Genomic DNA, 14,219 nt, shown 5'->3' with positions numbered 1-14,219 from the left:
TCCCATGCGTCACATGGTGGTTCCAATGAGTCAGATGGTAGATCCCATTAGCTCTGCTTCCTAAGCCACTCTGTACTTATCTCCTTTTCCCCTGCTACCTGAATCTAGCTCTATCTTGCCTGAATCTTTCTGCCATGTGTCATGGTATTACCACTTTGATTTCCCATGATTCTGTGCTTTTCCCTTTGTATTCTGATGGCCATGGTGCTTGCTCAAAAACCACCAGCTGTAATAGATTTACTCCTGGTGCTATCCTATAGCTACATAGTTGAATTCAATCATTAACCTTAGTGATTTGAATTCTGCTGTGCCTAACATTAGCTTTTGTTCACATTCAGAGGACAGAGCCTTTGACTCCTTTCTATCTTTGAGGGGAGCCTTTCAACTAGGCTTCTCTGCCCCTGCACATAGAGTCTCTATGTCCCCTTTCAAGTACATAAATTCTATAATAACCCTCCCTCCAATTCGGTTGGTTTCATACCATGAAAAACCAGGGCCAGGCTCTTTACAGATTCATTACTTCCTTACCTTGTCCAGTACAAAGATTGCAGCACTGTATCAGGTGTGACACATGCTATCATGTTCCCTGGTGCCCCTGCCTTCCCCAGTCATAGTCCACATCCCAGTGTGAGCCCCCAAGTCCATCTATCAGACTGCCCTTATTTCAAAGCCTCCAGTTATAAACTGCCAGAACTCTAGCTCCTACTGCTGACCCACCCATCACTCCCCAGTGTGGAAACTGCCACTCTTGCAGCGTCTTCTCTGTGAGGTTTGGGTCATGAATCCCACACTTGGGACAAGATGAAGCTCCTAAGCCTGCTGCCCTCCTTCATGCCTGCCTGCCTCTGCTCATTCTGATGCCTCAGACCCAAAGCTCACCCTGGGTGCCTTTTCCTCCTATTTTCTCAGTTTAGTTCTCAAGACTTTTTCAAATACACTTTCATGTAAAAGGAATACTTCTCATCTCAAATCTTGGAAAACATAAAGTATTATGGACAAGAGCAACTGTGATTCATGCTTTTGATTTATTTTTGCAAGATATTTTCTTGTAGACATATTTATTATTCCCATCTGTAAGTAGTTTGTATATAAATGTGTGTTTGAATTTGTTTGTTTAGTCCTTATCCTGGTAGTACCTTTCGTTTCTCTCTTTTCTTCTACGTATCGTAAGGCTACAATTTTTTAAACTGTAATTTTGACAATATCTCTAGTTCTTCTTTGGAATGGAATTTCAGGTTGAAAATGCTGGCACCCTAGGTCTTTTTAGGCTCTTAGTGTATCTGTAGCACGGCTGTTATCTAGGAAGGATGTAGAAATTGACAAACTTCCCAGAGGATCATGAGTATTTACATCTCAATAACCTCCATGTAGGTCACAGAGTTTTGCTTGGCCGTCCATCATTTAATTCAGCGTCTGTATTTCTGTGATTAGGCTGCATGGTTTTCTACATTTCTCAAGGATATGTGTTCCTTCTTCTGTGCACTGTCTTTGAATGTCCTGTCAGTTTTCAGTTGTCCTGGGTAGCCATTCTCAGTGCTTTAAGGAAACACCTGCTCCCTGAGAAGTTCTTCAGACAGGTTTGCTCTGTTGGGGACATCTTAGCACTGCAGGAGCCCATTGCTACTGAGAGTCTCCATTTACATTAAACCGTTCAGGCTTGTCTCCCTCTAGTGGACAAGGAGCAAAGTGCACCCAGCCAACTGCTGTGCATGAGGTCTGACTGTGTCAGGGATTTAATACTTTACTGATCAACCAGTGAGGATCCCTGCCCAGTGGGCTGTAACTGGACATGGCTGTCATCAGAGCAGTTTGTCAGCATTTCATGTAAAACAAACAGGAACACTAAGCTCTTGGATAAGCCTAGGGAATTTTGTTGAGGTAATATTAAGACCTACTTTGGAAAATCCACACTTGCATAGCTAGAGATTGAAATATTGATGCCAATTCTTTGCTCATAGAAACAATATCAGATGCTTTTCTATTACATAAAAAACATCATTCTTTGAAAACTTTATAAAATTACATTTATGGATTCATCTGGCGCTTTATTAAATTGTCTAGCAAATACCATAGCGCACCTCCTAACAGTAGAACACAAAAAATTACACCTACTTGGAAGTCTTCTTCAGCTCTGTCCACAAGTTTAAAGGTTTCATAGTAAGAATGGTAATGTTGGGGAGAAAAATCATCCCACAGATAAAGATAAAGGCTTTCAGAAGGAAGGAATTTCATTATTTTGTTTGTCTCATCCTGAAATTTCACCCTGTGGCTGATTTATATGGACAAGGAGCCTGTAAAGGGAAGCCTAAGGAACATCAGGGAGACGCAGCTTACTGACTCCCTCGAGGCCTGCATTCTCAGATCAAAGATCCCAGGCTTCCCCACACACATCTTTTGATTTTATATTTTTACTTTTGTATTAGTTACTTTATTTACATTTCTAATGTAATCTCTTATCCTGGTTTCCCCTCCACAAACCTACATCCCACCCTTTAGCCCCATGCCCCTGCTTTGAGGAGGATGCTCCCCCCCCACATTCTTCTGCCTCATGCTCTAGCATTCTCCTACCTTGGCCCCTCAAACCCACACAAAATCTTTAGCTAGTGTCCTCATATGCATACTTTATTCAGTCCTGTTTAGCTTCTATCCACTATTATATGTTTGCTTAAAAGTAACTAGCAGACACATGGACACACCAGTGAATTGGGATTTTGAGTAGAAGAAAAAAGACAGGAAATATGATTATTAAAATTTAGGAGGTGATCAGATGAAAGACCTGGCCATCTCATGTCAATTAGTCTTTTGCTTAAGGTAGATTCTATATAAGGTGGCAGTAGGAGGTACCCTAAAGATAGACCCCTACTTTCCTGTGTCAGCCTCCATCTATGCCCTCATGTCACTTGTGTCCCTGTAGTTTCCTCAGAGCTCTGTGACGTGCCTCAAATCATGACTCTCTCTGCTGCCTTTCAGGTCACATTGCTACCGAGATCAGAACAACCCCAGACCACCATTCTGAGACTAGGTACTTTTCCTTATGGCATTAGCCCTCCATGCCTACTAGATTCTAAATCCACAATGAGACACATTGACCCTAATGGGACACAAACTTCAGAAATCATTATCAGTAGGAGTAACTGTGGTTAAGAGCACTGAAGGCCACCCAGGAACATCTCTCAGAAAAGACGCACATTCCTAGAAGGAATCTCCTTAGCCTCTGCCTCCAATCTCCACAGCAGTCAGTGTCTTGGTTATTTCAGTCCAGAGCATGAGGAACTTGACTTCCATTAGACTCATCTCTCACCTGTCACTGCTGTGTGGACACCGTCTCTCTCATTCCTGCTTCACGATGCCAACAGTAATGGTGGTGACCGTGACCACTTAGACCCTTCACTTCCCTGGCACAGTCCTGTGGCTTTTAACGTTTTCATGTTCTTATACAAAAGACTTGTGGGTAAACAGTCATTGTCTTCATTTTACAAACCTAGAAATGCATTAAACAGCCAAACAGCACTGTCCTTCAAGTCAGCTTAAATATCACCGTTTTTAGGAGTCTCTTTGAGATGGTGTCTAAAGGTCTAAGTGTCCAGGTTAGAATCCTCTCTTCAGAGTCGTGGCTTTCAGGGAAGATGGAGACATCTACATCTAGTTTTCCTAGTTTTATGGAAAGTCACTGCTCCTGCTTCCCATGATTCTGAAGCCGGAATGCGATGGAGTGAAGATGGCTTCAAGAACAGGTTCTGGGATATTATAAACACTTGATAATTAACTCGTGTATCATTTGCTCAGGAGGAGGTGCCCCTTTAATCTGCCAACCTCTCCATTAGCCTTAATCATTCTTCTCCCTTACAGTCTGTGCAGATGCATAGGATGTTTTTCTCATTGTGTTTCTCACTCAGCTACAGTGTGCTGGATGAGGTAGGTAGGATGAGGTCTGATGTCTACTGAATGGATAGGACTCAGACCACATCCTTAAATTGATTTAGAACCAAACATTTCACAGATGTGGGATATATTTCTTGGTTATGTCCTCAGAGAGAGGTGTGGTGAAATGTAATTCCAACCAAAATTCCAACCATGTAAGAATGGTTGATAAAGGAATGGTTCTTGTATAACTAAAAGAAACAGTATACTTTTAAATTAAAAATATATTTATTTATTTTATATGTTTAGGGTTAGAGGCATCACTGTACACATGTGGAAATCAGAAGTTAACTCATGGGAGTTCGTTCTCTCCTTTCTACATGTGCATTTTCAAATCATTTGTACATGTCTGTGTGTGTGTGTGCCCGTAAATTCATGCACACTCATACATATGCATGTAATTAATAATATTCTGAATATAAACAGAGCACTTGTTTGAGAGAGTGCCCTATGGTGGGTTCAACACTTATTGAGTAAAAGTTTTTGTTGTCAACTTGATGATGCTTTACAAGGATGATGGGGATTCAAACTCTGGTCCTCACTTTTGCATGGCAAGCGATTCACTAACTGCGCCTTCTCCCCAGTACCCTACAACTACATTTTATAAGCTTCCTATGTTTACTATAGGATTAGTAGACAGAGATTCAGGTACTATTCATTTAGATTCAAGTTGTATGGGTCCTTAGTGATTTTTGAGAACATTAAGAGGTCCTTAGATGCCTGGCAGTTGTGGCTCATCTCTTCAATCCCAGCACTCGGGAGGGAGAGGCAAGTGGATCTCTGAGTTTCAGGCCAGCCTCGACTATGACCTTGTCTTCAAAACAAAACAAAAGAAAGAAAGAGAGAAAAAAAAGGAAAGAAAAAAGAGGTCGTCAGAAACAAGTCTGCAGACTGCTGCCTTCGGCTAGCATGAAGTCTCCTGAGGAGATCAGACTCCTGATAATTTGCTATAATCACGAGGTACTAATAATAAACGAGAGCCACTGTTAGTAACCATGCTGATATTAATTAGTGAAGCCAAGCACTGGGTTCTGTGGTGTACATATACACAAGCACACAGGCATGCACATACACTCACACGCTCATAGGTGAACAAATACATATTTACTCCTAATTGTTTGGAACTAGAAAACCTTTTATTTTTCCCCAGAATGTGGAATATGTGTATACCCAGGAGACCTGGTAGAACAGAACCCTCCTGGAAGTGTCCCAAGGAAGCTTTGGAGACATTGGACACTTGCATGGTGCAGCCCAGCTCCCCCTTACTCTGGTGTCAGGAAGGTGCAGGCCAGCCAAGCTGGGCATCTGCATCTTGTGCATACAGGCCAGTTCCACAGATGGTTCAGCTAGTTCTTGTCCATGCATTCTTCTTGGCCTGAATCCTTTTTGGAGAACTGGTCTTCCATGGTGTTAGCGCTCCCAGGGACCTCCATCAGCCACTCCTCAGAATCATCCCGGTAAGGCTTGTAGCCACAAGGGCATCACTACTGGCCATTCACCTCGTCCTACATGAGGTTGGTCCTCTTCTTGGGATGGATGCCCTTAAAGCTCACCAACTGCTACCAGCAAGTGAGAGCCCTTGGCCAGGCAGTGGCTTCCTGCGGGGAAGGCCTGTGACAGGCTCCTGCAAGCACACTACCACCGCCTCCTCCATGCCTTGATCAGCAGCTTCCACAGCTGGTTGATGAGATGCTCTGGGTTTTCCCACTCCAGGGCACGCAGCTCGGCCTCCAGCAAGGCCGTGGTCTGGCACAGCACCATCGGGGGTTGCTGTCAGAAGTCAGCAGGTTGCCCAGGTCGAACTCCAGTTCTAGCTCCTTGTGCACCATGATGTGCTACAGCTTCTCTGCTTCCTCCTGCTCTTCCTTGGCCAGCAGCACCTCTGCATTCTGCCCCTCCATGGCTCTCGCTTGGGTCTCAGGTCCCTCACTTTTGGGGATTTTAACTTTTAAAAATGGACAGAAAGTTTACAATTTGATGTTTGCCCTAGATGTGAGCACCTATGTTGCCAGGAAAAGTGAGGTTCCATTGCACAAAATGGGGTTGTAAGACAGAGATTTCAGGAAAAGACATGGGTGAATATATTGAAACCATTCCTCCTCCAAGGCACACTCCATGAAACAACATTCTCCAACTTGCATACATTTAAAGGTGTAGGAAAAGAAATATTGGCCTCTAGGGAACAGAAAAAATTGTGGGAATTGGATTATATGTCACATGCATGGACCCTGGATCCTGGGTTTATACATTTCAGGAAGAAGAATATTCATCATCCAAGGTCTTTAGATCTTTGGCTGTTAACAAATATGTTCTATCCATTTCAAGGCCTGATACAACTCTCCCTCTCCTCAGCAACTGAGTTGTAATGAAGCAGTGAGAACTCTGAAGCTCTGGAAGGAGAGTGTGCGAATGGGTGTTCCCTCGCTCAAAAGTGAGTCTCTGGAAAAGCCACTGCAGAACCTGGTCAGTCTGGGTGGATGTAGTTAGCAAGTAAGCTATGGTATTTCCCAGTAACATCACCGGTAGTGTCTTCCCTGGAAATTCTCTTGTATCCAGGAGACACTAGAATGTTCTGTGATGTCAGCAGTGTTGTGGTGACACCAACTGCCTGAGCGATTTCCCTTCATTTCCTAATGGGTTCCCGAGGAGGCATGTTCTCCAGGATCCTCAGTCTCTTTCGGAGGGACAATCATATCCATGTAGAGACCAGACCAAGGCAGAGGGAGGCGAGCCTTCTATCACGTTGGAGAACAAGACGAATGGAAAGGTCCTTGAGGAGGTCAAGTGAGTACTGGGCAGTGAAAGGGGAGCTTCCTGGAGGAGGTTGGCTTGAGCTGGTCCTTCCAGGAGTAGGACGTATGATTTAGAGCCTCAGTCTTCCTAAATGGCTGACCCAGACACAACAATTTCTGATCATTAGTTTGACAGAGAACCAAGAACTGTTATATGTCAAGGGGCTTTCCTTGGATCTCTTTAGTGTCATGGGCAGTGTCAAAGAATACCAGGATGTGCCTGTGTAAGAATAACAAAGTGTCTCTCTCAGGATAGGCTGTTGAAGCACTTCATTCTCAGCTGTGTCCTGTAGACTACGTGGGTAATTGATGCCACGAGGGATACTCTCCTGGTCATATATCATGGTCACAGTTACTTTGTACTTGAACACACGTGACTAGGGATTCAAGATGTTAAACAGTTTGGACTCAAGGACTTACCTGCCTCACATCAGACATTAGCTTAGAAGGTCCTCGAATTCTTCTTGTTTAGGCCAGCTTTAGAATTTCAGTGCAGAAGGATGGCTATAGGAGGTGTGGTCTATATCTATGATGGCATATGTCACCATATGTCTATGATGGTGGGGAACAGGGACTGAGCTGAGTTCAGCTTAAAGATAGCTTTCTTGTTCTGTCAGGGAGTCACTGTATCTGTAGAACTGTTCATCCTCAGACTTCTGTTTTAGAGTAAGCATAGTTTTTCTTGACATTATGTCCCCATATATGCCTGTTTACTGGTGTTTATCTACCTACAGAGTCTGATCAGAAGGCATCATCCCAACCCTCCACGACACCTGTTGAGGAGGAGAGAATGAAGCGTTTGGAGAACCTCAAAATTGCCCTCCACAAGATGCAAAAGGAGAGAGATGAACTCAGGAGAATCCTGGCGGATTACCCAGTAAAGAATTTAAATGACAGGTAGTCACAGTGCAAGTGCTGTTTAAATCCACATTTCCTCACATCACAGTAGCCTACAACTCCAGGATGGGCTCATGGTCAAAATCACTTTCCTGATTGCATCAGAATGTGAAGATCAGATGGGAATGAGAGGGTGGCACAGGCTATTTTGATTCCTACAAACGTAAATCATAGCCTATGGCCTGAATTACAGTCTGGGAATAAGGGTAGTAGAGTGTGAGCTCTCAGTGTGTGGTTTAAGTAGCCTGGACAGTTGTTGGGTTGTGGGAATTTCTAGGTGCTCTGATTATGAGCAATCATTGTTGTAATTGACGTGGAGGTGCTTTGGGTTCAATAGGTCCTGTGAAGAGCTGCAGGGGCCTAATCCCTCTTGCTGCCTCACATGTCTGACTGCACTGTCAACAGGGTATCATTGCTTTTCTCTGATTTTATTGATTGTATTTTGAGATAATGCCACATTCTTGTATTTATTTGGCATTCTAATTGTATGAGAGAGAGAGAGAGAGAGAGAGAGAGAGAGAGAGAGAGAGGGAGAGGGAGAGGGAGAGAGAGAGAGAGAGAGTTTTGTGTGAGTTTGTGTGTGTGTATGCATGTGTGAGTGCATTTGTGTGTATAACTTAAGATCTGGGTATTCTGTGTTCTGATTTGGCCTGAGAATTATCCTATGTCAATTTCCATGGCATGATGATGATGAGGGTGAGAGCCTCACTTTGAACAGTACAACATTTCACATCTGCTCAGGTGGACGCACATGGGAATCTCCTGGTGTGTGTTATAAATTCTTTTCCCTGTAAATACTGTCCATGTTCCTTTGGGTTTTCATGTAGCAATAGATTCTATGATTGAGAATTGTTACCTAAGAACAGGAGAATAGTCTTCATGGGTTTAAGTTGGAGCCTGGATGGTGGCACAGGACCCTCGAATGTTCTTGGCAAGCTATTCTATTTCTTCAAAGCCTGTCAGGGAGCTCAAGCAAATCAGCTCCCTGCTTTTGTTTCCTGGCACTGTTGTCCCCGCGGCCATAATAATAAACTTAATAAATACCAAATGGACCCAAAACCAAGGAGCAAGGGTGTGGCATGTCCTAGGCTGGGGTAGTTCAGGATTCAGTCTAAATTCATATAATTCTTGTATCCTTCATTCATAATGTTATTTGATCCTTGGACCACGCCCTGCCACAGGAACAAGTTTGAGTCCGAGATGCTCATGATGCAGCACGAGGAAGTGATGACCGACATGAAGAAAATGAGCGAGCAGATCAATACCGCTTTGGTCAAATGTAAAAACCTTACACTGGAAAATGACTGGTACTGGTGAGTAACTTACAAGGTTGTGACCCCAGCACTAGGCAAGCATATGTCAGCCCATTCTTATCTTTGAAATAAAGTGAGGATCAGGCTTTATAGTGTTTGAAGCATACCAGGAAGCCTGTCTCTAAGGAAGGCTCTAGGATTTTTACCTCTTGTAGATAGTTTGAACAAATGGAAAGAGACTGTGAGATTCATCAGTCATTGTCCTTCCCAAATAGGGATCCTGTACATAGAAAATGTGTGAACAATGATGGAGTCATCAATCAATCCTGATGCTCTGGGGCTCTGACAGGACACACACAGCACACACACACACACACACACACACACACACACACACACACACACACACACACACACAGGACACATAGAAAGATTGGCTCCCAAGGGACATTCTAATAAAAAGGACATATAAGTACACACAGGGATTAAGTACTCTTCTAGGAAAAACTTGAATCAATGGTGTCAGGTTTTTGAGAAGTGCCCTGAGTCTTCTGGAATGTTGCTCTTTTCTCCATTTGACCTGTCTCTAGGTTATGCTCCATGGCTACTGTGGACTTGGACTATAATCTGGGGCTCTCTTCTGATCAGGACCCTAGAACGAGGAATGGACTTGGAGAAGTGGGAGGAAGTTGGAGCCTGGCTGGGATTCACCATTTTTTCTTTGTGTCTCAGCCGCAGCTTCTACCCCCTCCTAACTGAGTGTTTTGAGCTGAAGAACAATGCCCAGAGAGCATGGAATGAGTACAAGAGGCTTCTAAGGGATCAGATTGCACTGGAAGAATCCATTAAGGAAACAACAAGGTTCTGTGGGGAAGCCAGTATGAAAATCCGAGTAACAAGCAGCCTCAGGTAGGATGAATGAAGCATCAAGGGCAGGTTTTCCTGATATCTAAGCAGAAACCAAGTCAAACCAATTTAACCTTTCTCCAAATTATCCAGAAACTCTCCTAGGTCTCATCCAGTTGTTCATTTCTTTGACCATTTACAAAACTTTCTGTGATTCTAGCTTCATGCAAGAAACTGGAGGATTGACAACCAAATCCTCCTGCTCAACTAGAAAATGCATTTCCTTAAGGGGGATCTGTTGATCACACATTGCCCACTTACATGCCATTATGCTAGAGGGATGCCATGTGGTAGCCGTCTTTGTAGTGCACAGAACTGATTAGAGTTCAGTTCAATTGCTAAAAGAATGGCTCTCATTGTCAATCATGATGGGGCCTGTGGACTTTCTCTCCTTTTCCCCGTACATTGAAAATGGTCCCTTCTGCCTGTCCAAATCGTGGTTCATAGTGACAGAGCTTGAGAAGCAGTGTGTCAGTCCTGTTCTATGTCAGTGTTTTGGTGTTCTTTCCTGGGGCTTCTGTCCTGGAGCTGACTGGATGAACAGGGATGTAAGAAAGGCTTCTCTCAGGGTGAGGGTTTGTGTGAGATATGTGAGGGTTAGAGGGAAATTTTTCTCCAACTCTCTCAACCTCGTATACCCAAGAAGTGCATTCCCCACACAGGTTTACTCTATAAGGGATGGACAGCAGTGTCTACGCTCTCACTTGACACATTTCCTTTGCCTAATCTGTATTCAACAACTGTGCTTCCTGAAGGATGGCCTCCGTATTCTTTTCTGCTTCTCACTTATGATTTCTCTCTCTCTCTCTCTCTCTCTCTCTCTCTCTCTCTCTCTCTCTCTCTCCGCACCCCTCCCTCCTTCCCTCCCTCCCCCTCTCCATTTCTCTCTGACTCTGTGTGTGTGTGTGTATCTGTGTGTGTGTGTGTTTGTGTCATTGGGCACAGATGTGTGAACATGGTTATGGCTATGGTACATATGTTACATTGGGAGTTGCTTGTTTTAAGTGTTTGAGGTATGGGTGCTTACATATAGAAGTGTGTGTATATGTTAGTTTGTGCATATGTGTGTGTGTGTGAACACAACAAGTTTCTGAACACAGACACATATTTATATATATTGTATTAGTCTATATGTACACATATAGAAATGTAAAAGAGAGAAGAAGAGGAAACACAATGTTTCCAATTAGTTTTAAACTGTTCTTAATGGGGTTTTGATTACTATTGAAATTATTACAGTGGGAAAACTATTCATCAACATTGACATTACTTGGAGAAAAACTCAGGAATAGGGTACAAGGATTTGAGGAGAGTCTGCTGTGTGAAATCCATGTACCTGAGTGTGGAAACTGCTGACTCAGGGCTCTTTTGCCTTCTTTGCTCTCGGTGTAAAGTAACACTGGAAGGTCATGTGCTTGTTGTCTCTTCTCAACATCCTGGTTATGTTAATCATTACCTGCCACCACTTTCTTTCCAGATTGGCCTAAACTTGGTTGAATATACATTGGCTTTGGAGTTTGCTCTGGAATTTGTTAATTGAAAGATTAATTTGCTTAGAGTTGAATCTGCAGGCAGAAGATGTCCAGGAGTTATGCTGAGGTGGAATCACATCTTTGCTACAGACAGAAACTTAGGCTCAACATAGTCCACAGCACCCACCCTGTGTTGGGTCTGTAGCACTCTTAACTATTGTTATTCAAAATCATTTGTTCTGAGTGAAAATCATCTGTAAGGAGGGTTTAGAAAAGTGATGACCCTAAGGCATTGCTGGAGGTGTCAAATGGGTAGCCCTGTGAGAAGCCATGCACAACTCTTGTGAAAGTTCAACCTTTGACATGCGATTCCAGAACAAGAAGTAGGTGTCAGCAGAGAAACTGTGGCACATTAGTGTTGTAGTGGTTCACCTCAGAGCAGCCATGAAGCAAAATTATCCAGATGTCCATCAGTCAGAAAGTGAAAAGGTACAATGTTGTCCAGCATTTCCATGGACTGTGGCTGAGTTTGATTATACCTGCTAGCATTTGACTTTGAATCAGTCAGCCTTATCTCACTCGAATTATATCTGATAGCATCCCAGTCCAAGTTTTACCTTGGATTGTGGTTATGGAGATTTCCTAGCTGTTTGTGCTGGTAGTTTGGCTGCCCTGTCAGGTACTGTATCCTAAAGGGTCCTCATATTGAAAAATGCAGCTCACTTTGCATGCACTGGGAAACAGTGAGCAGAGGACAGAAGAGGCTCACCTGCCCCCACCCAGTGCTCTCTTGCCTGAAATCAGCCTCCTGTGCACAGCCTTGTGACCTTGCTAAGCAGTCTTGGCTAAAGGCCTAGATGTCACATTTCTAATTTATGATTTTCAGGGGAATACACTTTATTGGCTGAGCTGTCTTTAGCCTATGCTCACTGTGTACTTACCCCATTCCAGGTTTTTTTTTTCTTATGCCACAATAGTAGACTGGGTGATCTCTTCTATTACCATTAACTGGGAAACTAAGCACATTCTGCAAAATACTCTGCCTGTATGTGTGAACAAATATATTTGGGTGAGATCAAAGGTGTGTATGTCTGTCTGTCTGTCTGTCTGTCTGTCTGTCTGTCTCTGTATACATGCCTGTCTCCATGGACAATATCATCTTCTAATGACCAGGATGAGGAGAGAATGTAGGAAAGTCTGTAGGATGCCCTGAATCAGAACAAACTGTTCACTGAGCAAAAGGCCTTGTCTGAGAAGATGCGGCATCATTTCGGTGTCACTGAGATGATTTGAAAGCACAGGATGAGAGGACCCAAGTAGATTACCTGTACTTATAAACTGTCTTATTGGGTGTGTGACTTTCATCATAGTTATCAGCATCTGTCAGCTAGGAGCAGCTCAGAATATTATTCCTGTCCATTTTAAAAGAAATTCCATCCATGAAGTGTATGTGATCCATAGAGATTCTGGCTATTGTGTACTGATCCCTCCAGTCTGAGCTCTCTTGTATTATCTGAGCCCAGTGCCTTTAAGTCTCCCCACAAATAGTTTTATGATAACCATAAACAAAGGAGTGGTATAGATTATTTTCTGCATGAGTATCTCCTTTAGAGTTCAATGCCTACCCTTGGCAAGATTTCCATGCAGTATATTCTTGCCAAATATAATATCACTTCAGTGTGCATGTACTTCTTGAGATATTGTTTCTCTGGGTCTTTGCAGATATCGAGGTTGTATTTGGACCCCAGGCATATTCCTGCAGTGGAGGAATAATGATAGTCTTCATTTCAGTGATGGACAGGCCTCCAAGGCCTTCCTATTGTTTTCTAGGTTGTTCACATCTCTCCTCAACTGACGTTGAGACATTGCTACATGGTTTTAAAATATAATATATATGGACGATTGGAATTATCTGCTGTTCACTGTTCAATTTTTAGCAGTTTTAAAGCTGGGAAAATATGCAGGCCTGTGGGATCTCTTACCCTTCTGTCCTGGGCATGAGAAAATGACCTCAGATGAAAGATCATCCTGGATTTTCCTGCTGAATTGTGCGCTGTGTATGGGAGAAGTGACATGGCAGGTCCTCACCAGGCCTTTTCCACCCCTAGGTCTGAACACTCCAGCAGACGCTTGCCCATGGCCCAGACCAGGACTACAGCTCTCAGAGACAGACCTGTCCAGCAGGAGCACTGAGGGTGCAAAGATTGACAACACCTCCCGCATCTCAGTCCTTGTAACCTTTCCAATCTTGGGCTGAATTTGAAAGACCTTGAGATGTGGCATGGAACACGCCTCACGTTTAACCCTTTGACGACTTGTCCATCAACAACCAACCACCCTGTATGAGGCAGGTCTACATTCCTCTTGAAGAGATTTTACCATCTTACCTGCCGTTCTGCTGTGTTTGCAAGGCCAGCAACAGGCTGGAGTTACATGTTGAAAAATCAGCATGAATTGAATGCTGACTAATTTACTTGTTATATTTGGTTTTTAGTTTGAAGTTTGGTTGTTTTATGAATTTGTTTTTATTTGTTTAAGTTTGAAGTTTTTTATTCATTTGTTAACTTTAGTGTATGTAATTAATATTAAATAATTAATATTCCTAAGGCTATATACATTGAACTCATTGACTCCCCAATTTAAAATGTTCTTGAATAAATTAATGTTTGTTTATAAATAAAAATGTGACCTTTAACCCTTCACTCACAAGGCCGTCCTGAGTCGTGTGTGGTTCTTCCTCCTGTAACAGCACAAGTGTAAGGCAACAGTGGTTTTTTGCAAGTCTCATGCAGCGTAGGCTTCATCATCAGTTCACAGCCAGCCAGAGCTGTGCAGGAAACTGTGCTCTTGATGTAGACTGTGTGTCATGCTCTGTGGAACCCCCCTTCATGATGAAATATATCCTTGCTTTATCCCTGTGCTCACAAATTTAGCTTCCTTTATAATGACAAACAAAGGAGAAACACAGAATTATTTCT

General features: G+C 43.1%; 1 protein-coding gene across 1 annotated transcript; it reads left to right on the top strand.

Moving 5' to 3' along the window:
• Positions 1–6,760: 6,760 nt before the first annotated feature.
• On the top strand, positions 6,761–13,937 carry LOC134481951 (disks large homolog 5-like). The gene is made up of 4 exons (XM_063274780.1): positions 6,761–7,610; positions 8,792–8,923; positions 9,596–9,772; positions 13,350–13,937. The coding sequence occupies exons 1-4, from the start codon at positions 7,504–7,506 to the stop codon at positions 13,432–13,434; spliced, it is 501 nt and encodes a 166-aa protein (XP_063130850.1). The 5' UTR covers positions 6,761–7,503; the 3' UTR covers positions 13,435–13,937.
• Positions 13,938–14,219: the final 282 nt, after the last annotated feature.

This window comes from Rattus norvegicus, chromosome 15 (genome assembly GCF_036323735.1).
Source record: "Rattus norvegicus strain BN/NHsdMcwi chromosome 15, GRCr8, whole genome shotgun sequence".
In the NCBI taxonomy this organism is placed as follows: domain Eukaryota; kingdom Metazoa; phylum Chordata; class Mammalia; order Rodentia; family Muridae; genus Rattus; species Rattus norvegicus.
Note: the sequence above shows the minus strand (reverse complement) of the source record. Positions and strands in the feature narration are given on the sequence as shown.

What these genes read in the sequence shown, in the direction of transcription:
- LOC134481951 (XM_063274780.1), top strand. Translation starts at nt 7,504, where the DNA reads ATGAAGCGTTTGGAGAACCTCAAAATTGCCCTCCACAAGATGCAAAAG. An exon ending in GTAAAGAATTTAAATGACAG is followed by an intron (nt 7,611 to 8,791) that starts GTAGTCACAGTG and finishes GCCCTGCCACAG; the next exon opens with GAACAAGTTTGAGTCCGAGA. An exon ending in CGAGTAACAAGCAGCCTCAG is followed by an intron (nt 9,773 to 13,349) that starts GTAGGATGAATG and finishes TTCCACCCCTAG; the next exon opens with GTCTGAACACTCCAGCAGAC.